At 45.7% G+C, this 25430-nt stretch overlaps 2 protein-coding genes across 5 annotated transcripts in view; one reads left to right on the forward strand and one right to left on the reverse strand.

Moving 5' to 3' along the window:
• The first annotated feature begins 476 nt into the window (after positions 1-476).
• On the forward strand, positions 477-12371 carry LOC136580758 (uncharacterized). 2 transcript variants are annotated; one of them, XM_066581587.1, is made up of 9 exons: positions 477-632; positions 4511-4570; positions 4711-4776; positions 5323-6168; positions 7018-7071; positions 9509-9606; positions 9643-9760; positions 11411-11486; positions 12121-12371. In XM_066581587.1, the coding sequence occupies exons 1-8, from the start codon at positions 572-574 to the stop codon at positions 11446-11448; spliced, it is 1341 nt and encodes a 446-aa protein (XP_066437684.1). In that variant the 5' UTR covers positions 477-571; the 3' UTR covers positions 11449-11486; positions 12121-12371. The 2 variants fall into 2 exon arrangements, with proteins under 2 accessions (XP_066437684.1, XP_066437683.1); XM_066581586.1 differs by having other exon boundaries at positions 9509-9760.
• A 1356-nt stretch (positions 12372-13727) lies between these two features.
• Positions 13728-25430, reverse strand: part of VARS2 (valyl-tRNA synthetase 2, mitochondrial) — a 34595-nt gene continuing 22892 nt past the window's right edge. For all 3 annotated transcript variants that reach the window (XM_066581588.1, XM_066581589.1, XM_066581590.1), the window contains 12 exons: positions 24769-24839; positions 23482-23607; positions 22479-22583; positions 21920-21988; positions 18642-18720; positions 18258-18385; positions 18003-18155; positions 17732-17932; positions 17535-17646; positions 15725-15909; positions 15165-15257; positions 13728-13937 (listed from right to left, as the gene is read on the reverse strand). In XM_066581588.1, coding sequence (XP_066437685.1) covers positions 13872-13937; positions 15165-15257; positions 15725-15909; positions 17535-17646; positions 17732-17932; positions 18003-18155; positions 18258-18385; positions 18642-18720; positions 21920-21988; positions 22479-22583; positions 23482-23607; positions 24769-24839 — 1388 coding nt within the window. In that variant the 3' untranslated portion in view covers positions 13728-13871. The remainder of the gene's footprint in view (positions 13938-15164; positions 15258-15724; positions 15910-17534; positions 17647-17731; positions 17933-18002; positions 18156-18257; positions 18386-18641; positions 18721-21919; positions 21989-22478; positions 22584-23481; positions 23608-24768; positions 24840-25430) is intronic.

Here is a 25430-nt window from a genome sequence, read left to right on the forward strand (position 1 = left end):
TATGGCCTGAGTAAATACAACCTAGGAGTGAAGAAAACACAAAAAGACTAAAAAAAACTAAGATTAAAGAGTAAACAGAATAGAATTAAAATACCATAAAAAAGAAACAACTAAAATAGTAGCAAGAAAATGAAACAGTGATACAAAACTTGATACATTTTGCTATAAAAAAAGATACAAAAAGTTTTTTTTAAAAAGGAAAGTGACTAAAACTGCTGTAAGGGTTTGGTAGAAACAACGAGACTGACACTCGATGAGGAAGATTGATGGAATGATGAAGAAGAGGATGAAGAGGGAGAGAAAGCAGCATCAGTGATTCACCGCAGTCTCCACCCTATAACTGCTGGGTAGCTTGTTTTGGGATGAAAATAAGCGCAGTCATAAACAGTCGCACCCATGGGTGTCGCACCCTCTCACACCCTCATGAGGCATGCTCTGTCAGGCACATCCCAGGGTACAAGCCAAGCCGAGAGATGCGGCATCTCCTCCCACTGAGCCAGCTCTATATATGCTACTGACTCACTGAGGAAGAGTTCCTGTGCTTGGAAAAAGGTCACCTCTGAACGCCAGGATGAGCAGGCTTGGTCCACTCAGGGCCCTTCTGTGCTGGACAGCTCTACTAGGTGTCTGCAGTAAGTACCATAATAGGGGGTCATTAGTATGTAAAGTGGGGGGGATGTGTAATATTATATAGCATCACAAAATAAAGCCTGAAGAACCCAGAGCTGCAGCCGTCATCACAGAACAGGTTTAGGCTGACAGGACGTATTTCATTTTTTTACTATAACTCTTCAATCATGTAGAAAATGTTTTTCAAAAACTTTATTTTTTGCACATAAACAACGGATGAAAGACCAATTTTATGATTTTTACACTTTTCTTTTCTGTTTTTGTTTCCTTTTTCCATATTTTTTATGACTTTTATACCAGTTTTACCACTAAAACAATGAATTTGTAACACAAATAAATGAAACAAATGTATACATTTTTGTCCTTTTACACTCCTTGTATAATTTGGACACTGAGCTGCACATTTACGTAGACCGTCAATGTGCGACAAATGTATTAGGAGGCACGAGCATCTGAATACAATAGTTGGATCTGGCGCCATCTCTGTGTACCAGATGGAATCCAATACCGGTATTTCTGCTATAATCTCTTTGCCATTTTCGGGTGTAAATAACAGTAAATATGACAGGCTGAGCATAACTATGCCGTTTTTTCTGAAAAAGTGGCGGCCCGGCCAAAGACACCAAATTTTGACTTTTATGTGCCAGAAATCTGATGTACAAAAAGTAATTTATATTTTCTTGAATTTTATGTGAAGGGAAACTAATGCTGGAGCCGGTCCCTTAGTGTTTGATGGATCTGGCACATGAGTTTTGATTCTGGATGTCTCCCTGCGTCCGGCAAAAATAACATTGCATGAAATGTTTCGAGATTTGGCTATGGACACAAGATCAGTGCAAAAAGTGCTCAAAAATGTGATCATGTGTGTCTGGCTCCAGCATATAACCACTGGCTGGACACAACTGATCGATGACAACTCAAACTAAGGAATGTCCAACTAGAAAAAAAGCTCCCATCCTCTGTCCATGGTGCTGATAGTGTCGATGGTGCTGATAGAGCTGATAGTGCTGATGGTGCTGATAACGCTGATGTTGCTGATGGTGCTGATAGAGCTGATAACGCTGATGTTGCTGATGGTGCTGATAGAGCTGATAACGCTGATGTTGCTGATGGTGCTGATAGAGCTGATAGTGCTGATGGTGCTGATGCTGCTGATGGTGCTGATAGAGCTGATGATGCTGATGGTGCTGATAGAGCTGATAGTGCTGATGGTGCTGATGCTGCTGATGGTGCTGATAGTGCTGATAGTGCTGATGCTGCTGATGGTGCTGATAGAGCTGATGATGCTGATGGTGCTGATAGAGCTGATGGGGCTAATAGTGCTGATGATGCTGATGGTGCTAAAACAGCTGATGATGCTTATACAGCTGATGGTGCTGATAGAGCTGATGATACTGATGTTGCTGATAGGGCTGATACTGCTGATGGTGCTGGTGGGGCTGATGGTACTGATAGAGCTGATGGTGCTGATGCAGCTGATAGATCTGATGATGCTGATGGTGCTGATAGTGCTGATAGAGCTGATAGTGCTGATGGTGTTGGTGGGGCTGATGATACTGATACAGCTGATACTGCTGATGGTCTTGGTGGGGCTGATGGTACTAATAGATATGATGGTGCTGCAACTTTAGCTGTACAACGAGCCCTTAGTAATACACTGAAGCATACAGCCTGGTTTGAGGTGGTTAAATGAGGGAGCGATTGAATACAATTGTCAGGTCCACAATGAGGTCCCATTTTGAGTGGCTGAGCTCCGGCCTCATTTGGATGTATATGTAACACCTCTCAGATAAGGAAGAGCCCACGTATGAATCACTTTGGTCCTTCTGAGTAGGGATAATATATAACAGGGTCAGTGGGAACTATGACGGGCGTTTCCTAAAATGTGCTTGCACAGCAAACTATTGATTTGAGGGTGCGGTAGGGCGTATAGCAGCAGCCATGATGATTAAGTTGTGGGTCACATGGCAAATAGCTAGTCCTTATATGTTCAAAGATAATATGGAAAAAGCTAAGAGGGAAGGAGGATGCAGGTTTTCAACCTTTTCTGCCCTACAGTTCTCTTTATACACAGCGCCCAATGAGAAGCGTGTATACAACATAGGATGCAGTAACAGAGAGCTGTTTATATATATAATACAGAGCACTATGTATATAATAGAATAGGGGATTCTGATTGATTGGGGTCCATTCAACTGATAGAACCCCCACTAAACCAGAGAACAGGGGGCCTGAATGTAGCTGTAGTCACATATGTGCACTAAAGCTCCATTCATTTCAATGGGAGTGCCGGAGATAACTCAGTTCAAGCATTAGAAAGTCTCCAGTGTACCTATTCATGTGTGAAACTTCAAGGCCCTCAGTAGTCAGACTTCCACTGATCAGAAAGTTATCCTGTGTGTAGGGTATGACTTTCTATCTTGGCACAACCCCCTGAAAGAGTTATAGAGACATGTCAAAAGTTTTGATCACTGGAGGAAATTAAGAGGCTATAGCGCTGACTAAAGCACCGCAGCCCCTTCAACTGTGTTTGTTACTCTTTGCCTGTTCTTGGCAGATGAAGTCAAACTCAAAGAAGTGAGAACTGCAGTGCTTGTATGAGCAGAAGTTCTCACCCGAGCGCTGTGCCCCTTCCACTGTGATTGTAACTTGTCAGCTCATCTCGGCAGCTGAAGATGGATGCATAGACTTTTATAGACTTCTATGCGTCCGTCTTCAGCTGCCAAGAAGAACCAACAAGTAACAATCACAGCGGAGGGGGTATAGTGCTCGGGTGAGAACTGCAGCCCTTTCAGTTTAATAATCAGTGGAGGTCTCAGCACCCTCGGACCCCCACCTGCAAAACTTTTGATATGTCCTTATAACATGTCAACAGTTGTACAAAAGTTCAGTTACTCTTTAATGCTTTTTTCCCCAAACGTCTCTTCTGATTTTGGAGGAACATGTGTCATAAAAAAAGTCTTAAAACAGTAAGAGTAAAGAGAAAAGTTAAAAAAATAATTCTAAAAACTTAATACAGGCATTCAAATAACATAGAATTGTCCTAAAAAATGCTAAAAATTATTATCTGACAGCGTTTTTTCCCCTTTCCTTACTAATGCTGAATGTTTCGTGTTACTTCAGGATTTTGCCAAAAATTCTCTTTTTGGCTAACACGTGGCATAGAAAAACTCAAAGAAAAGTGAAAAAGCAAAATAAAAAATATTAACCCTTTCCAATCCATTGTCTGACGTCTGAAGACATTCTGATTGAAGGCTGTACAGCTACGATGTCGGAAGACGTCCGGCAGAGTATTCTTACTGTAGATTACTGGCCACTCAGTTGTCGGGGGCCTCTCCAGCATGTCCCATACCGCAGTACTGGCTCTAGCCAGCAGATGACGCCATTGTATAATAGCAGAAAGAAAAAGCCTATAGGAAACCCTGAATCCTAAATTGTATAGCAAAGGGTTAAAAGTCTTAATAATATGACGCAAAAATGTGCTGCCATCCTCATTCATAATTATCACTACCAGGAATGTAGTAAACCGTAAAAGATGCCGTCTTGTAATTTTATTTTTACTAATTAATAAAAAATTGGATAAAAACGAATACAATTATTATTACACAGGAATATCTTAATCCACAGTCCCAAAAGGCCAAAAAATAATCCAGACCTGTTTTGGTTCACACTCTAGTCAGAACTTAGGGCAATTATTGCAACAGTTGATTCCCACATTTGGAGGCTTCCTACATATCATCCAGGTTTTGATAGGAGCCGCTGAGGTTTTCGAGTTTTCTCTGACAAGTTCTAAATTATCAGATAATCCCTGATTATCAGCATGGACAATAATATATTTTTATATGAAAACATACACTTCACACTAGTTTTTATCTTTTAGATGCTGCTCCACAAGTTCTTTTCTGCAGGAGCCCAAACTACAGATCAACTGGTTCTTCTGGTAAGTTACATGTAATAGTAGTAGTATAGATAAATGGATATGAGATAAATAATGATTAATCTAGTATGTCTCTAGTATATTATAATAACCCCTCCCCAATTGTTTTCTCAGTTTTTCACTTCTGTCTTCATTTTTTACAGATTCAGTCGCCTCGCTCCCTATATGTAATGGGACTATAGGCTACATCCAGATTTCGCCAGGTTCTGGTGGGTATTCTGGTGATCACTGGCAGCGCCGCCACATTTTACGTTAATGATATTAACTCTTTCTAGTAAATGATATGACATCTTATTATAATACGATCGGGCAGTCACAGTTAGAGGACAGTATGAAGGGAGGATACACATGGAGTCATAGATGGATCTGGTGGTTTAATGAGGTCATGGAGGTCCCAAGGTTCAGTGGCATCGTGTTCTGGGTCTGGACCTTGAATCTTACCAGGACGTATAATCCCACCCCATTCAGAGCTGCTTTTAGATTTCTGCTATTTTATAATAAGTCAAAGCAGAATTCTACCTGCTAGCACTCCAGACTTTGAACCAGCAGGCAGTGCTAGGAGACCGAGAGCTCAGAATACCAAGCAGAATAGTGAGTGTAGCGCTTTGTGTCAATAGTATACAAGGAATGAAGGTCAGAAGAAGATCACCAAAGTAAGGTATTTGCAAAGTTTCTCAAGATGAGTGAGATAATATGATTGAGTAATTATTGAGTCCTGAAGGATCACTTCACAGCCTTTGTTTTGGTTCTTGCAGGTCAGTCTGGATCTTCAGGAGGATCTATGAGCAGTGGAGGAGTGCAAATCGAAACGCAATACACCAACACAGTTATCCAAGAAGGCAGTAGTGGCACCTGGGGAGCAGGTGGTGGTGGTGGAGGAAGTGGTGGTGCAATAAGTGGAGGTTCTTTAATGCAAGGCAGCTCACATAGTTTGAGTAGCGGAGGTTCATTTGGCCAGAGTTCCGGAGGAGGTGGAAGTTCCTTTGGCCAGAATTCTGGAGGAGGTTCCTTTGGCCAGAATTCCGGAGGAGGTTCCTTTGGCCAGAATTCCGGAGGAGGTTCCTTTGGCCAGAATTCCGGAGGAGGTTCCTTTGGCCAGAATTCCGGAGGAGGTTCCTTTAGCCAGAATACCGGGGGAGGTTCCTTTGGCCAGATTTCCGGAGGAGGTGGAGGCTCCTTTGGCCAGAGTTCCGGAGGAGGTTCCTTTGGCCAGAATTCCGGAGGAGGCTCCTTTGGCCAGAGTTCTGGAGGAGGTGGAGGTTCCTTTGGCCAGAGTTCCGGAGGAGGTGGAGGCTCCTTTGGCCAGAGTTCTGGAGGAGGTGGAGGTTCCTTTGGCCAGAGTTCCGGAGTAGGTGGAGGTTCCTTTGGCCAGAGTTCCGGAGGAGGTGGAGGTTCCTTTGGACAGAGTTCAGGAGGAGGTGGAGGTTCATTTGGCCAGAGTTCCGGAGGAGGTGGAAGTTCATTCTCTGGAGGAGGTGGAGGAGCATTTTTAGGTGGTGGCTTTGGACAACAAGTTGGTAGCAGCAGTGGTGTTGGAGGCTCTTTCGGCACTGGCTCAATGTCTGGTGGTGGTGGTGCACCAGTCTTTGTTAAACTACCAGGTAAATATAAATGCAAAATAATGAGTAAGGGTTTTTTTTGCGGGGTGTGGGGCTGGGGGGGAGGTTAAGGTGAGAGGCTTGACCCCTAAACTTTCACCATTTCATGACCCCCTGTAGATCATACTCAGATATTTTTTGCCCTCACTAAAGAGACATGGAGGCCAAGTTTTCCATAGTCTTCTCTGTATACCATTTTGCTTACATTTTATGGTCTATGTAGAAAAAAAGGGACTTATCATAACGTAGGTAACAATGGACCAATTATTGTGCTGGTTTTCACCATCAAGTACAGAACATCTTCGTGTTCCTTTCTCCCTTTGTGTTCCACAATGCTTGGTCCAATTCCCCACATTTGTTTGCTTGAAATGCAGTTCTTCTGGAGAGCAAAGTCCTGCACAGGTTCTCGCCATGCAGTGGCCTACAAGATAGAACCAAGCAAGACTGGGCAATTTCTCTCCAATGGTCCCAAGGCTGTTGATGTGTTGCAGCCACATTTTAATGTCTATATTACTGTCAAAATGCCAGGACCCCCTGTAGTTCTACAGAACTACTTTTGGACCATTATGTGTCCTTTTGGTGATCTCCATTTGATCCAGTAACACATTGAAAGGTTCGAGTATGGTGGCTGTAAGACGCATCCTAAAAACTAATCTAAAACTGGCCCAAGGGTCATTTTAAAATGAAGAGACCTAAATGCCACAGCTGTGGTCCTGAAACAGAAGACCATAAATGTAAACGTCTCCGAGTCTAGTATGAGAAGAAAAATGGTGGGTCCTAAATATGTAGATAACATTCATACATTGAATATGATTTTCTGATTTTCTACTTTAATGTTTTTGTTTTTTACAGCTGGAATTAACCCAAAAGATGTCCCAGTGTCCAAGGGATGTAAGAACGGACAAGGTAAGGATCACACTGACACTCTTCCTTCTTATTTCTGTATGTTCCTAAAGAGGCTAAAAGATCCCATTCCTAGCAGGATGGTCAGCAGTGACTGTCCTTTATAGCTGAAAAACAATAAAGCGCATTGTGCAAAATATCCCCCAGGCTCTAAAAAACTACAGTCAGTAGTCCGCTCCATACCCAACAACTATCACCTGTTTCTGAAGGCTGACAGCCTCCAATAACTGCCGTGATTAGAGTTGCCGATGGACTAACATGGCAGCCCGGAGCCTTCTGAAGGCTCACAGGGCTGCCAAGCATAGATGCCTATCAAGCCCTGGCTGAGGAAACATCAAAAATCGCTATATACTGCAATACTGTAGTATTGCAGTGTATAGTACAAGCAATCAAATAGTCACTGAATAAGGCCTTAGTCACACGGGCGTTTTTTCACGCGATTTGCGCATCGCATGACGGATGCGCATGCGCAAATCGCGTGACCGGCGCCGAAAAATCGGCCCAAAAATCGCCCGAAAATCTGCTCCTAGCCGCGTTTCATTAGAAACGGGCCGGAGCTGTCCAGCGCATTGCATTCAATGGAGACGGCAATACAGCCGGCTCCATTGAATGCAAGCGCTGCGGGCGAGTGTGGGATGAATTGTCGGGAAGGGGTTAAATATATAACCCCTTTCCTGCAATGCATCCTGAAAAGTGAAAAAATAAAAAAAATGTATGTACTTACCTGCTCCCTGCAGCTGGAGATCCCGGCGGCCGGCCTGCAGTGGGTGTGAAGGGGGTGTGACTCAGGCTTGCCCCTGATTGGCTCAGCGCTCAGCCAATCAGAAGCAAGTCTCAGTCACACCCATTCATGAATTCATGAATGGGTGTGACTGAGATCAGCCTCTGATTGGCTCAGGCTGAGCCAATCAGGGGCAAGCCTGAGTCACACCCCCTTCACACCCACTGCAGGCCGGCCGCCGGGATCTCCAGCTGCAGGGAGCAGGTAAGTACATACATTTTTTTTATTTTTTCACTTTTCAGGATGCATTGCAGGAAAGGGGTTATATATTTAACCCCTTCCCGACAATTAACCCCGCGCACCCGGCAGCCCATTGCTTTCAATGGAGCGGCTGTATTGCCGCTCCATTGAATTCAATGGGCAAACATGGTTCTTCTCTGCCACAGCTGTTCCAGCTGTGGCAGAGAAGAATGATTTATCTTCTATATGTTCTCATTGGGGTCGGCGCTGCTGCCGCCGGCCCCATTGAGCGCATATAGAGAAGAGAACAGGAATCGCAGATCGCAGATAGGTGCGATCTGCGATTTCTGTTCTCTAATTTATCGGACGAGCGCATAAAAAGCGCTCATGTGTCCGATACCATTGCAAAGCAATGGTTTTAAAAAATCGCCGGACGCATGCGCATGCGCAAATCGCGGCAATAAACGCCCGTGTGACTAAGCCCTAAAAGTGTAAAAAAAAAAGATTTAATAAAGTTTTTTTTAACATTAAAAAATATTAAAAGTTCAAAAATCCACCCCACCCCTTTTTCTGTATTCCCCATGGAAAAATGTAAATGAAAGAAAACCACATATTTGGTATAATTATAATTTTTTTTTTGTTTTCTTCTGGCTACCAAAAACTTTGAATAAAAAGTGATCAAAAATACATATTTTTCTCAAAATGGCACCAATAAAAACTACAACTCACCCCACAAAAAAACAAGCCCCCCACACAGCCCAATCAACAAAAAAATGAAAGCGTTACAAGTCTCAGAATATGGTGAAGGAAAGCAGTTTTAGGGAAAAAAATGTTTATTTTTTAAAAATAGAAAAACATTAAAAAACAATACAAATTTCGTATCACCATAATTGTAGTGAACAAAGCTTATACGGCATTTTTACTGCACTGTTAATGCTGTAAAATCTAAACCTCCCCCAAAATGGCGCCAATGTATTTTTTTAAAATTTCTCCCCACATTATACAGTACATGAAATGGTGCCACAAAAAAAATACAAAACAAGCCCTCACAGGCCCATGTCATTGGGAAAAATAAAACGCTATGGCTCTTAGAAGGTGTGGATGAATAAACGAAAATAAAAAAATGATATAGTTCTGGCCCTAAAAGGGTTAAAAAGTGAGTCATCGCTAATACGTTGCGCCTTTTATATACAAGACCCCTGCTCCATTTCTTTAGTATAGCTTCCTGTTCCTCTCTCCATCACCCATGTTCTTGTTGCTGCCGCTGATGTATATGGGTCTTCTTTGTAGGCCTCTATCTACAGATCCTCCTCTAATGGTGGAAATATATGTATGGGTGCAGCAAACAAGTGCGCAATCGGGCACCAAAGCGTCATCCAGTGTGCCAGGGCACGGCTCCATGCCATCTGGGCTGCAGGCTTCTTATTCTTCTAGGAAATTCAATACACGGCAAGTCACTGAATCTCAATGTCTTTACAGGTGGAAAAATAGTGGTCCCCGGCGGTCCGATGTCCCAAATCTCACAATCCCATATCGGAGGAAGTAGAGGAACTGGTGGAGGAGCCGGTGGAGGAGCCGGTGGAGGAACTGGTGGAGGAGCCGGCGGAGGAGCTGGCGGAGGAGCTGGCGGAGGAGCTGGCGGAGGAGCTGGAGGAGGATTCGCACAGATCTCCCAATCCCATGGATCAGGAAGCTTCTCCCAAAACCGTCAATCCCAAAGTCAAGTTTCAGGTAAGGGACAACAAGAGGCAGTATCCTCCTCTGACGATACCAGTCACTGACCTACCATGTGATGGTCTAAATACTACATAGCAATGCAGAAGTGTCATACTTTCAACAAGCTGTCAGGGAATGCTGGGTGTAGAGGTTTCCCAACGGTAAAATGGGACAACATAAGGCTAATTTTACATGGCCGAGTGCGAAATAGGGCTGTGACACATTGCCCGATATCGTGCTTGTCAACGCGTGATTTCCTTTTGAGGGAGTAGCGATCCTGACAGCCACAGCGGAGGACCGGGGAGTGTTTCCTATTTGTTTCAATGGGAAACCTCGCATCGCACTCGCACGCCATGCAATGCTTTGCCGCTCCATTGAAAGCAATGGGCAATGCATTCCGAGGGAACGCCCAAAGATAGGACATGCTACAATTTTTCCCGCACTACGATGCGGGGGAAAAAAAATCGCCCATCTGTATCAAGAGAATGGGGTTCATATTTGTGCAAGATTTGTGTGTCTCGCAATACACAAATCTTACTCTATTTTATTGGTCGTGTGAAAGTGGCCTAATAGCTTAGCAGCTTAGATAGCTGTCTTGTAGCACTAGAATTACTGGTTTAATGATATGGAGTTGGTATGTTCTTCCACCCTCCAACATCAGGAGTGAAGCAAACTCCATTTATTGTTTACGTATAGAACAGCTCTCCATTACTCTCACTATTCTACTGGTGGAGTCACTGTGTACTTATCCTGTACTGATCCTGAGTTTCATGTTCTACTATACACCAGAGCTGCGCTCACTATTCTGCTGCTGGAGTCACTGTGTACATACATTACTTATCCTGTACTCATTGCAAGTTACAGCCTGTATTATACTCCAGAGTTGCACTCACTATTCTGCTGGAGGAGTCACTGTGTACATACATTGCTTATCCTGTACTGCTCCTGAGTTACAGGCTCTGCTATACTCCAGAGCTGCACTCACTATTCTGCTGGTGGAGTCACTGTGTACATACATTACTTATCCTGTACAGATCCTGAGTTACATCTTGTATTATAAGCCAGAGCTGCACTCACTATTCTGGTGCAGTCACTGTGTACATACATTACTTATCCTGTACTGATCCTGAGTTGCATCCTGTATTTTACTCCAGAGCTGCACTCACTATTCTGCTGGAGGAATCGCTGTGTACATACATTACTTATCCCGTACTGACCCTGAGTTACATCCTGTATTATACTCCAGCACTCACTATTCTGCTGCTGGAGTCACTGTGTACATACATTACTTATCCTGTACTGATCCGGAGTTCCATTCTGTATTATACTCCAGAGCTGCACTCACTATTCTGCTGGTGGAGTCACTGTGTACATACATTACTTATTCTGCACTGATCCCGAGTTACATCCTGTATTATACTCCAGCACTCACTATTCTGCTGGAGTCACTGTGTACATACATTACTTATCCTGTACTGACCCTGAGTTACATCCTGTATTATACTTCAGAGATGCACTCACTATTCTGCTGGTGGAGTCACTGTGTACATACATTACTTATCCTGTACTGATCCTGACTTACATGCTCTGCTATACTCCAGAGTTGCACTCACTATTCGATCGGTGGATACATAGTAAGGAGGTTATTTATATCTTTGTATACAGGTTCTATAAATAAGCAGATTTCCCAGCAGTCCGGGTGAGGGATCGATGATGGAACATGTAACTGGTCACTAATGAGGTAAGTCCACTGCTCAAGGAATGGGGAGGACCCGGGGAGGGAGCTAGAAATTACTACTAACTTCTCATCACCTAATCTACATGCATCATTGTATCACCAGGACCCCCACTAGTCCTCCCAACAATAGGATGTCTTCAGTAACCTATTCCTTAAGCCTCCTTCAAACAACTATATTTTTGGAGCTACAAGATTTGGACCCCTGTCAATTCAAGTACACTGAACTGAGATCCCCATAGAACTCTATGGTCAGCTGAGTTGGGGGTTGAGTCCTGGAGCTTGTGACCCTAATATGAACACTAAAACATAGCCGCAGTGTTGCCATCTAAATTGAGCCTTGGCGTAGTACCAAGTACTGAACCCAACTGGTTCGGGATGCAGAGGGTGTGGGCTCTAAAGACAAAGCCCCACCCCCCCGCCTTCCTAAAGTTGATCTTTAGTCTACGAGTTCAGATGTGTAATGAAGATCACTATGATCCAGGGGGAGGTGGGAGCGACATCCATATTGTCTCATCTGCTTCTCCAAGAGAAGACAACCCCTAAGTATCTTCTGCCACTGGGCATCGAGGGTCAGAGGGGTCTTCACCCAAATGTCACAACCCCACCAGTTCTAATACCCACGCCTTTCTCTTCGCAGGACGTCGCTCCTCGGTCTGCGGACAGTCGTCACCAGCACAACATTTTTTTTTATAAGTGGAAACAGAAGTTGTAAATATTTATTTTTGTACATTTGTCCTTCCGCCCGTCCCTGCGTGTATCCTCAGGTGGTCTCATCTCTCTTGTAGCTCCAGACGTTTGTTGTCCCTCCAGTCCACCGAGCGAGCCCCCCCGGGGCATCCTACAGCGCGACATCCTGCATCTTTGTTATATAATAAACCTAATTGTGAACTTGTGTTCTTCATTGTGTAATGCTGCGAGGAAGCATCAGTACGGCGGTCTGACCGCGTGATATGTGCGCCTGTAATAATGTAGTCTGTGAATACACCATCCAATATACTATTACATGGAGCAGTGGACACTCAGAGACCCCCAGGCACACGGCTTATTGGGCGGAGAGCTCAAATGAGCAAAGAAGATGACAATTAGTGATAAACAGTCAGAGGCTAAAGGGGCACGAATGGAGGAGAAGGTGCTTGTGTATCCGAGTACTGCGCAATGAGGTACTGATGGTCATAAGTGAGGTATACACTGACAGCAGCTTTATTAGAGGCTCTGACCCCTTTATTAGATCCCCCTACCATCTCACAATTGGAGCTTCCCTGTATGGATATTCTCCCTGTGACCCCAGAATGCGGCATAAAATCATGTGACAAGTTTTCCATGGGGCAGTTTCAATGTGAATCCACATTATATGGGAAGATCCAGCGATCCGAGTGACTTCCAACAAGGCCGGGTCATCAGTGCTAAACTAGCCGGGCCAGGATGTCACTGCCAACCGCATGGGGTTTTCTCATATAACAGTGTGGAGAGTATACAGAGAATGGTGCGATCAAGGACAAACATCCAGTGAAATGAGATCTTGTGGATGGAAACAACTTGTCGCTGAAAGGGGTCAGAGGAGGATGTCAGGAATAGCATTGCTCAGCAGGCACTGCACAACAGCAGAACTCAACACTAGTGCTCCCACTAACATATCTCAATGCACAATTTGCCGTTCCTTAGCACGGATGGGCTGCAACAGCGGATGACCAGTTCCAGCACCATTGTGTCTAAGGATAGTTTCACACGGCCGAGCACGTGAAACGTGATCCAATATTGCATTAGGAACGTGCAAATTGTGTTTTTGGCCGTGTGAAAGCTGGCTAAGAGATACAGAAAGGTGAGACTCCAGCGGGCAAAAGAGCAAAAATCGTTATTACTGAGCAGCAGAGAAACATCTCCTGGTCAGATGGATCCAGATTTGTTGTATCGTGCCAATTGGAGATCAGAATTTGGCGCAAGCAGCATGCATCCATGACCCCTTCCTATCAGGCTAGTGGAGGTAGAGTAGTAGCGGGGGAAGGTTTTATTGGGTCCTCTGATACCTGTGGGTGGACAACATGATGATTCGGTGCGGTTCTGAAAGTCAAAGGAGGTCCAACATGCTAGTAGATGGGGGTCTCTAACAAAGAGGCCATTCCATGTACAAAGAGCGACAACTGGACTCGCCCCACTAGCGGCCGGGCTCCTATTATAGGGCGATTAGGTGCGGGCGTATTACTCTCCGCCGCGCAGTGTGACATGACGGTAACACATGACAAACACTTAGGGGATTTGTAAAAAAATAACATATTGCAGTTTTATTTTATACACGAGAGCAGAGCACGGTCCGGGGGAAGGATGGGCCGTGCGCACAGTGACCACAGATGGCGCTCAGCACCACGGTCAGCAACGGTTCTATCCTCCGCTCTAGGACATCTCCTCCAGGATCTTCATCGTACGTCGCAGTCTGGAGATTTTCATCTGCAGAGAATCCTAAAGGAACCAAAGAAAAGACTGAAGAGGATAGAAAAATATATGACAAGATGTCTTAGTGCCACCAGCCCCACTGCACCTACACCATCACCTCGTTGTACTGACATCCCAGCTCTCTGCACCCCGCAGCCACCTCATTCTCAGCACACTCCATTCCTGGATCTGCTGCATGCTACCACCAGTCTTCTTCTTCAGCTGATATTATATACAAGCGTTACTATACTGCTAATATAGGAAGTAGGCGGTACTATACTGCTACTAGAGAGAGTAGGCGGTACTATACTGCTACTAGAGAGAGTAGGCGGTACTATACTGCTACTAGAGAGAGTAGGCGGTACTATACTGCTACTAGAGAGAGTAGGCGGTACTATACTGCTACTACAGAGAGTAGGCGGTACTATACTGCTACTACAGAGAGTAGGCGGTACTATACTGCTACTAGAGTAGGCGGTACTATACTGCTACTAGAGAGAGTAGGCGGTACTATACTGCTACTATAGGGAGTAGGCGGTGCTATACTGGTGCTATAGGGAGTCAGCAGTACTATTCTGGTACTATAGGGAGTCAGCAGTACTATAGTCCGGTGGCGGTACTATACTCTGGTAGTGGCCCTATATACAGCACAGACCACACACAACGCTCCTCACTTCAGCCAATCACATCTTATGGGGCAAATTACTACTGAAAATTCAAGTTTTCTTCAGTGAACTGCGCCACATTTAGTAATCATTTTAGACACATTTTAAAACTCATCCAACGAGGCGGCGTGGCCTACATGAAACATTGTGTCAAACTTACATATGAACTAAGCCAACTACTTCCTGCTCCATATCATCATCAATCTACCTCCTCTACCATAACATAAGCTACCTCCCAATAGCACACCTCCCTCCTCCTCCCCATAACATAACCTCCCTCCTCCTCCCCATAACATAACCTCCCTCCTCCTCCCCATAACACAACCTCCCTCCTCCTCCCCATAACATAACCTCCCTCCTCCTCCCCATAACACAACCTCCCTCCTCCTCCCCATAACACAACCTACCTCCTCCTCCCCATAACACAACCTCCCTCCTCCTCCCCATAACACAACCTCCCTCCTCCTCCCCATAACACAACCTACCTCCTCCTCCCCATAACACAACCTCCCTCCTCCTCCCCATAACACAACCTCCCTCCTCCTCCCCATAACACAACCTACCTCCTCCTCCCCATAACACAACCTACCTCTTCTGCCTCCTGGTTGCCTTTGAGCTGCTTCTCCATCTTCTTAAGTTTGGCCTGCAGTTTGTTAAGCTCTGAGGACGGATCCAGCAACCCCTGTGGAAGAAGAACATGGCGGACCCGAAGAGCACAGTCAGGATCTTACAGGAGGGGATGATGTAGCTGCAGCTCGTCGCTGTGCGATCATCCGCTCTGCAGCTCCACCATCTACTCTGTACTTCATCTACAAGATCTAGGCCAGTCAGTGAATAGAAACTGAGGCTAAAATCCCATTTGTACACTGTAAGTTGTTACTCACTTATCTACATATTTTAATTGCCATTTATTATGAAATGAGGCGCTGAGTTACTGATCTATAATTTGTACACTGTAACATGCTCTGCAACAGGGATCAGAGCTGCCTCCAGATCTAAACAAGAATGTTTCCATTCACTGACAGCAAGCAGACATCTCCAGGATGGTGAGGATCCAAAAACAAAGTCTATTAGATAATTCACAGCAGGGAGAAACCGCAGCATCTGCGGACTGAGAGAGAGGAAGGGTTAATGAACCAAACTACTAACCTTCAGGTTCATGTAAACATGGCAGCCATCAGTCACTTCCGCTGAGGCCCAGCCAACGCCATCTGCGACCGTCTGAGCCGCGGCCCCCAAGAGCTGGATGGGACCGGAGAGCGAGAGCGTCTGCATCGGAGACAGGAAGGACTGAAGAGAGAGCAGCTCGTCTTCTCTGGAGCAGGAGATGCAGACTGGAGAACGGAGGAAGACGATGGTGAGGGGTGGAGTCAGGGATCTACCCGTAACGAGCGCTGACTAACGATGTGACAGCGACCGATCTCTGCGCAATTAACGTATTTATATGCTGCAATTTTCAGGCTGTCCGGCATTCATTCATGCCCCCCCCCCACCCCATACACTTCCCATTACTGTCAGAGGTCCATCCTGTTTACACGAAGGGACGCGCCGCTGGCGAAAATATTTATCTCATTGTCAAACGTGCGACAAACTACAAGTAAGCCGATCACTGTGTCGTTCGCAGTTCGTACAAATGAAAGCTTGCGTGCCCCTTAAAAAGGCGCACACTGCTGCAGCGCATCTATACGAAGATGTGCGCATTAAGCGTCCATCTTAAAACGCCAGGGAACGCGTTTAATTCCTCTCCATTTTCAACATCTCTACTTGCTGTCAGTGAGTAGAACCCGTCTGATTTACATCGATAGGCTGAAAAGCCTGCACAGACCTGTTACTTCTCCCAGCTGAGGGTTTGTTACAGTGTCTGCAGGCGAGACGACACATCAGCCGGACATCTCCGCAGGCAACGAGCATCACTCTGCAGTCCTGAGGGTCACACAGACTAGATGCAATTGGCACAACCCCTCAGTAGTGAGAGGGGTTACTGGTCTTCAGTTTGTAAGTGTTCCTATTCACTGACAGCAGGCAGAGATCTTGTATGGATACGGATATTCATTAACCCCTTCAAGACCAGGGATTTTTCATTTTTTATTTTCGCTTTTTCGTCCTCTACTTCCAAGAGCCATAACGTTTTAATTTTCCCATTGACCTGGCTGTATGAGGGCTTGTTGTTAGCGGGGCGAGTTGTATTTTTAATGGTACTATTTAATGTACGGAAAAAGTTTTAAACATTTTTAAATGCGGATTTTTTATTTTTTTTTATTAAATTGCGCCATTTTAGAGGGGGGGTTAGTTTTTACAGCATCACAGTGCAGTAAACATGATATATGAACGGTGTTCTATGGGCCGCGACAATACCAAATTTATATAGTTTTGTAATGTTTTTCTATTTTTAAAAAGTAACGAATTTTCTATTAAAAAGTGCTTTCTATCGCCGTATTCTGAGAACTGTAACTTTCTTTTTTTTTACGGCGATCCAGCTGTGGGGGCTCGTTTTTACGGGATAAGCTGTAGTTTATATTTTGGGGTGTATATATACCTTTTTGATCACTTTTCATTCAAATTTTTTGGAAGCTGCAATACAAAAAATCTTTTTGACATGCCGTCCCTTTAAAAAAAAAAATTTTTACGGCCTTCACCGCACAGGATAAATATAGTGATATTTCTATATCTTAGAATCACGTTGCGGGGAATGACTATGGGGTGTGGGAAGGGGTCCCCTTCTCACACTGACTGTTTAGACGCGTAGTAAGCTTTGACTGCAGTCTAAAGAGTTAACTGTAATGGCGGCAGTTACCGGCGGCTGTCAGAAACAGCTGATAGCCGATGGGTATGGAGGGGACTCGGCTCCCAAGCCCCCTCCAAACACACTTCACGACCACCCAATATAATTTTTACATCAGGCGGGTGTGAAATGGTTAATTACATAGACCAGTTACTTGTGAGTTACCCCCCACCTTACCTTGCGGCCGGCCCTTAGTCACGTTGTAGTCGCTTCTGAGGCCGCGCAGGGTCCTGATCACAGAGTACACAAAGTCAAAGCGCCGCGTCTCCTCCGGATACGACCAGTGCGCCTGCAGAGGAGCGAGAGCGATGAGACCCCCACATCACCTCTGTGGGTTACCAGCAAGTATAAACATACAGCGTCTACCACCTTACCGTGTGCTGCGGGCTCGGGTACTCCGCCACGCAGATGCTGGGTGCGCGCCATGAGGCGGACGGCGGTAAACGCTGCCACAGTTCTTCTGAGAGGTAAGGCATAAAAGGCGCCAGAAGCCGCAGAGTAAGCTCCGCCCCCCAGTAGAGCACCTGCTGCACATCAGAGCCGCCGGGACCCTTCAGGACGGGTTTTACAGCCTCCTGTATGAAAAGCAAGAAGGTTATTACAAATTGCGCAAACCGCCCCTCCACACAGTGATGCACCACTTACCACATAGATGTCGCAGTAGTTCTTCACCCAGAAGGCTTGCACGGCGGCGGTGACCTGGTGAATCTCGTAACTCTGCAGATTCTTCTCACACTCCTCCGCCAACTGCCGCAGTCGGTCCAGCAGCCATCGGTCCAGGGGCACGAGCGGCCACAGCTGCCACGGAGGTGCGATTAACTAATTACTATGTTGTTATATTAGCAAAATATCCTCTTGTAATTTAAAGGGGCGGCGCACATGAAATAGACGCGTCCTCACCTCGTCCATTGATAGAGGAGTAAACCCCTCCCCCAGCGCAGACAGTGTGAACTTCACCCCATTCCAGACTTTGTTGCAGAAATGGCGCACGGCGAGAACAGAAGCTACATCCAGATTAATGTCATCACCTAGAAGATAAAGTACAACGAGAGGGAAGGGGTTAATAGTATAACAAACATCAGGGGTCTGAGGAAAGTACACAGCATATACTTAGGCCTCCAGTGACGACTAGATGACCGCAGGGTGTGGACAACATGCCACTGAGGTGTAATTCACTCCAATGGGGTTGAGCTGCAGTACCAGACACAGCCATGCAGAAGGGTGGGCTATACACTCGCTCTCTAGTCTCAGGGAACAGGATTACACTATACAGCTGCTCCTCACCTTGTACTCTATGAGAGCAGAGGGCGAACCTCAAGGCGTCGGCCCCGCACTCCGGGATCCCGTGGGGGTAATCCTTTACCTGACAAACATGAAAGGAGGAAGGTAAATACAGAGGAAGCGCCTCTCCATCCAGGATAAGGGGGACCTCCACCGCCATCCTCAATGGAAACTAACAAGTCTCCAATGCCTTACTTCACTGTTATCTGCACTAAGAACAATGCAGTTACTGCAGCACTGTGTGGCGGTATTATTTGTATATAGCATTGTGCAGTTATCTATACACCCTGTGGCAGTATTATTTGTACATAGCATGGTGCAGTTATTTGTACACTCTGTGGTGGCATTATTTGTATATAGCATTGTGCAGTTATCTATACACCCTGTGGCAGTATTATTTGTACATAGCATGGTGCAGTTATTTGTACACTCTGTGGTGGCATTATTTGTATATAGCATGGTGCAGTTATGAGTGCATCCTGTGGCAGAATTATTTGTATACAGCACGGTGCGGTTATCTGTGCACCCCGTGGTGGTATTATTTGTATATAGCATGGTGCGGTCATCTGTAAACCTTGTGGCGGTATTATTTGTATATAGCATGGTGCGGTTATCTGTACCTCCTGTGGCGGTATTATTTGTATATGGCATGGTGCAGTTATCTGTACCCCCTGTGGCGGTATTATTAGTATATGGCATGGTGCAGTTATCTGTACCCCCTGTGGCGGTATTATTTGTATATGGCATGGTGCAGTTATCTGTACCCCCTGTGGCGGTATTATTTGTATATGGCATGGTGCAGTTATCTGTACCCCCTGTGGCAGTATTATTTGTATATGGCATGGTGCAGTTATCTGTACCCCCTGTGGCGGTATTATTTGTATATGGCATGGTGCAGTTATCTGTACCCCCTGTGGCGGTATTATTTGTATATGGCATGGTGCAGTTATCTGTACCCCCTGTGGCGGTATTATTTGTATATGGCATGGTGCAGTTATCTGTACCCCCTGTGGCGGTATTATGTGTATATGGCATGGTGCAGTTATCTGTACCCCCTGTGGCGGTATTATTTGTATATGGCATGGTGCAGTTATCTGTACCCCCTGTGGCGGTATTATGTGTATATGGCATGGTGCAGTTATCTGTACCCCCTGTGGCGGTATTATGTGTATATGGCATGGTGCAGTTATCTGTACCCCCTGTGGCGGTATTATTTGTATATGGCATGGTACAGTTATCTGTGCACCTTGTGGCGGTATTATTTGTATATAATATGGTGCAGTTAAGCAGTATTGTTTGTATATAGCATGTTGCGGTTATCTGTGCATCCAGCGGTGGTAGTATTTCTATATAGCAGGGTGCAGTTACCGCAGCACTGTGTGATGGTATTTTTTGTATATAGCATGGTGTGGTTATCAGTGCACCCTATGGCGGTATTATTTGTATATAGCATGGTGCGGTTATCTGTGCACGCTGTGGCAGTATTATTTGTATATAATATGGTGCAGTTATCTGTGCACCCTGTGGTGGTTTTATGTGTGTATAACATGGTGTGGTTATCTGTAACCCCCTGTGGCGGTATTATTTGCATATAGCATGGTGTGGTTATTTGTACCCCCTGTGGCGGTATTATTTGCATATAGCATGGTGTGGTTATTTGTACCCCCTGTGGCAGTATTATTTATATATAGCATGGTGTGGTTATTTGTACCCCCTGTGGTGGTATTATTTGCATATAGCATGGTATGGTTATTTGTACCCCTTGTGGCTGTACTATTTGTATATAATATGGTGCGGTTATCTGTGCACCCTGTGGTGGTATTATTTGTTTATAGAATGGTGCGGTTATCAGTGCAACCTGTGGCGGTATTATTTGTATATAGCATGGTGCAGTTATGTGTGCACCTTGTGGCAGTATTATTTGTATATAATATGGTGCAGTTATCTGTGCATCCTGTGGTGGTATTATTTGTATATGACACGGTGCGGTTATCTGTAACCCCCTGTGGCGGTATTATTTGTATATAGCATGTTGCAGTTATCAGTGCAACCTGTGGAGGTATTATTTGTATATAGCATGGTGCAATGATCTATACCCCCTAGGGCGGTATTATTTGCATATAGCATGGTGCGGTTATCTGTACCCCCTGTCGCGGTATTATTTGTATATAGCATGGTGCGGTTATCTGTACCCCCTGTGGCGGTATTATTTGTATATAGCATGGTGCGGTTATCTGTACCCCCAGTGGTGGTATTATTTGTATATAGCATGGTGCGGTTATCTGTACCCCCTGTGGCGGTATTATTTGTATATAGCATGGTGCGGTTATCTGTACCCCCAGTGGTGGTATTATTTGTATATAGCATGGTGCGGTTATCTGTACCCCCTGTCGCAGTATTATTTGTATATAGCATGGTGCAGTTATCTGTACCCCTAGTGGTGGTATTATTTGTATATAGCATGGTGCAGTTATCTGTACACTGTGGCTCTTATATAGAGGCTGAACATAAGACAGACATCCAGGGCCAAAACCCATCCAAGTCCAGCCCATGGGAAGTGCCCTCAATGCTGTAAAATGCCTCGGGGGCGCTGAGGGAGAGGATGGCCCGCCGGCTGTTTTCTGTCCAGTTTGATGAAAATCTCTCCTTTAATTGACATAGCGGACACCCAGCATAAGAGAATGTGTTTCGGGGTAAGAGCCCTTCATCAGTTCGCTGGATTAAACAGGTCCCAGCTGTGGAGGATGTCTGGACACTTCCTAACTCTGTACAATCTGTATGTCACCTTCCTGCGCTCTAACACGACCGGCTGATAACCTCCGGCGCCCTCTCCTTTTTATTGTTCGCCGAAGTTCACAATGGGTCTTTGTATAATTTTTTTGGCCTCCTCCCCGCTGCAGACTCTCCTCTGTGGGATCTTCCATGTACGGTGCTTGTCTTCCACACCCATCTGAGTCAGCGCTCACCTCTTCTAGTCTACCAGATAAATACACCTGCCATGTACACCCTTCATGGTGCCTCTGATACCGCTGGTGAGGCCGAAGCACCTGCTACTTCATCTTGTACAGACTGCCACCTGTGTAACAGCACAGGAGCGGGCATCATTGGGAAGAGCTGTTGGCATCGTTTGCCCAGCAGCTCGTCCCGTGTAATACAATCATTACTCTTCGTCCACCACAGGGACATTGGTGGGCCCTGCCGCTGTCTCTCCCAGCATGCACACAAGTCGTGTTTTCCTGGATGACATTTGAAAAGTCCTATTAAAATAGGAGCGGTCTTACCAGGCCGGACTGTGCCACCTTCAGCTCTCGCGGGTCCAGATTGCCCTCCTTCAACTTCTCCTGCAGGTTCTGTAAGGATAAAGGAAGAACATGAAGAACGAAGTGGCACCCGTATTCTGCTGGTCTAATAATCACTCCAGGCTTTAGGACCCTGCATCGCTCAGAGTCTGCGATCTTCACTTCCGCGATGGAAAACATCATAGAGAACTGGAGCCTGCGATTGGCCAAGCATGATGAACGGCATGTGACCGCTGCAGCAACTTCCTGGTTCCAGAGTGTTGAGGAGCAGATGGACCCCGGGGACATCTGACTGCTGAGGACGCCTTAGTCTGTTGTTCTGTACCCTCCTCGGCCACTTTTTGTTGGGTGTCAGAGAACTCCTTTTACAAAGGAGTCCACTGGGATCAGACGACGAAATATTTACACCCCCTCACAATTCCACCTCCATCACTGATGTCCACAGAGCAGACTTACATACAAGGGGCTAGTAGGCTGGCAGCCTCCATAAGTCACATTCAGTGATGGGAAGCCCCCATGATCACTAAAGAGCCCCTCTTACCTCCAGGGAAATCCCGGACATCACATCCAGAGGATCAAGGACATTTCCCAGCGATTTGCTCATCTTCCTGCCGTGGGCATCCCGGACCATCGAGTGCAAGAACACCTGACGTGATACAGACAAGAGTGACCAAAAGGTACAACTACTAGCATCAGCCCGACCCTGGAGTGTGACATGGACTGAAAAAAAACACTCCGGCTTCCACCCACACAGCACCACCCCCGTCTATGGGCAGTGTCCGGTACTGCAGCTTAGTCCTACTCACTTGAACTGAAGCAGTGCAATTTAAGAGGTAAATTATAGGTTTTGTATTGTTATACACTTAGCGCCATCACCCTGCGCAGTTACCCAAATAAACCCCTGAACAGGCTCTCCATTCTATACAATTCCTTCTGGGTCCCCAGTGACAAAGTGATCAGACGGTCCTGCTGCCGGGACCCCAGTGATCAGCAGTCACCTGTGTAGAAACCTGGAAGTAATCACTTTCCCTGCAGCGCCTCCACAGGGAGAATTAAGCATTACAGCATATCTATTCATATCAAGAGGCTGTAATGAAGGACATAAATGTGCCGGGTCCTCCAGACCAGAAATACTCTCTATTGCCAGGGGTCTGAGCACAAGTTCTCTGATGGGGTACATGCGAACAGATGAGACCTTGGTCATGTGGCAAAATCAGAGCTGGAAAACTCTACCGCAGATCCACAGCAGGAGCTGCACCTATCGTTGCCACAGATCCACCCTTTTTTTTATTTGTGGGTAATCCGTGTTCAGAATTCCAGATGTGGTGGATTTCACACGCAATCCGCAACAAGAACGACATATAACTACTTTTTATTCCACATCCAGATTTCATATCCGCACACGGAAGAAACGCGTCCTGTACAGATTTCAAGTAAATCAAGTGAAATCAGATGCTTATTTGCACAGATCTGATGTGGAAACGTCATGAAATTAGACATGTGAACAGGGGGGTAAAGCAGACGCCCCTCTAATACCCCCGTACCTCTCTGAATGGTAACCGGCCGGTCAGCTGCTCCCCCAGCATCACCATCCGAGCCACCCAGAAGAACAGGAGGTCGCTGCCCGTCTCCAGCAGAGAGTTGGGGTAAAAGTCCTCAAGATCTTTCGTCTGTAGGGAAGAGACGATGTAAAAAGTGAAAGTCCGATATTAATCGTCATCTAAGGAAGCACAAAATTCTGTGCAGATTCAAGTCTTGTGGTATATAGAGGGCTCCCCTAGTGGCGGCTGCAGATATTATATACTGACCTCCCTAATAATAGTATATAGAAGCCCCCCCCCCCACACACCTTAGAGGAGACTGTAGGATTATATACACTGGTCTCACTAACAACGATATACAAAAGTCTCCCTCTAGTGGTGGTTGCGGGTATTAAATACATTGAACTCACTGATAACACAGAGAGCTCCCCCTAGTGGTAGCTACAGGATTATATACACTGACCTCACTAATAACAGTATACAGAGAGCTCCCCCTGGTGGTGGATGCAATTATTACATACACTCAGGTCACTAATAACACAGCATACATAGAGCTCCCCCTAATGGTGGATGCAGCTATTATATACACTAAACTCACTAATAACACAGCATACATAGAGCTCCCCCTGGTGGTGGATGCAATTATTACATACACTCAGGTCACTAATAACACAGCATACATAGAGCTCCCCCTAATTGTGGATACAGCTATTATATACACTGAACTAACTAATAACACAGTATACAGAGAGCTCCCTCCAGTGGTGGCTGCAGACATTATGCACACTGACCTCACTGATAAGACAACATACAGAGAGCTCCCCGTAATGGTGGCTGCAGCTATTACATACACTGACCTCCCTAATAGCAATATACAGAGGGCTTCCCCTGGTGGTGGATGCAATTATTACATACACTGAGCTCACTAATAAGACAGCATACAGAGAGCTTCCACTAATGGTGGATACAGCTATTATATACACTGAACTAACTAATAACACAGTATACAGAGAGCTCCCTCCAGTGGTGGCTGCAGACATTATGCACACTGACCTCACTGATAAGACAGCATACAGAGAGCTCCCCGTAATGGTGGCTGCAGCTATTACATACACTGACCTCCCTAATAGCAGTATACAGAGGGCTCCCCCTGGTGGTAGATGCAACTATTCCACAAACTGAACTCAATGGTGGCTGCATGCAGAAGAACATTGTTTATTACACGGAGCGACCGGAGATCAGTGATACATATCAGAACACGGCATCAGATGGAGAGACGACAGAACTCACCCGCTCCGGCCATCCCAGCATGGCGAATGGAAAAAGAGCTGATGAAAACCAGGTATCCAGAACATCCTCGTCTGCATGGGAAAAGAAGGAATGAGACAAACTGTAGACAATGTGGAGAACTTGCCGAAAATGGTGATCTAACACCAAAATTAACCAGCATCGCACAGGAGTGACAGGTACCATCCTATAAATTAGGTGCATCTCCGGCCTCCGTGCACCAGAAAATCACATCTACGTCAGTTACGATCCGGCAGAGATTTGTGCAACAGTTTATGCAGATTTCTGGCATAAATTAGAGTACATTTGTTGGGCTTCAGGAGGCCACGCCTCCTCCCCACCCACTTATTTAAAATGCTATGAGGGCAGTGCAAAAATGAAAAAAGGTGCAAATTATTCTAGAAGTTACAAAAGCTGGTAACTTTTTTCACTAATGATCTACCTTTTAGATTGGTCATCAATAGTTGATGGATGGGGGTCCGCCGCTGCTTGGGACCCCTGTGCATCAGCTGATCGTCTGGCCCACTGTCAGTGCAGCAGACCGGACATTCTTATTAGCTGTCAGCACAGAAAGTGCCAGCTCCATCTTCACCCCCATTGCAATCAATGGGACAGCCACGCTGCTAGTGGTCAGGATGTCACATCCAGTCCTCAATAGGAGGTGG

Source organism: Eleutherodactylus coqui, chromosome 10 (genome assembly GCF_035609145.1).
Source record: "Eleutherodactylus coqui strain aEleCoq1 chromosome 10, aEleCoq1.hap1, whole genome shotgun sequence".
In the NCBI taxonomy this organism is placed as follows: Eukaryota; Metazoa; Chordata; class Amphibia; order Anura; family Eleutherodactylidae; genus Eleutherodactylus; species Eleutherodactylus coqui.

Excerpts from the sequence above, each read along its gene's own strand:
- LOC136580758 (XM_066581586.1), top strand. The coding sequence starts at position 572 with ATGAGCAGGCTTGGTCCACTCAGGGCCCTTCTGTGCTGGACAGCTCTA. Across the intron at positions 4,571-4,710 it reads CAGATCAACTGGTTCTTCTG|ATTCAGTCGCCTCGCTCCCT; the intron begins GTAAGTTACATG and ends CATTTTTTACAG. Across the intron at positions 4,777-5,322 it reads CCAGATTTCGCCAGGTTCTG|GTCAGTCTGGATCTTCAGGA; the intron begins GTGGGTATTCTG and ends TGGTTCTTGCAG.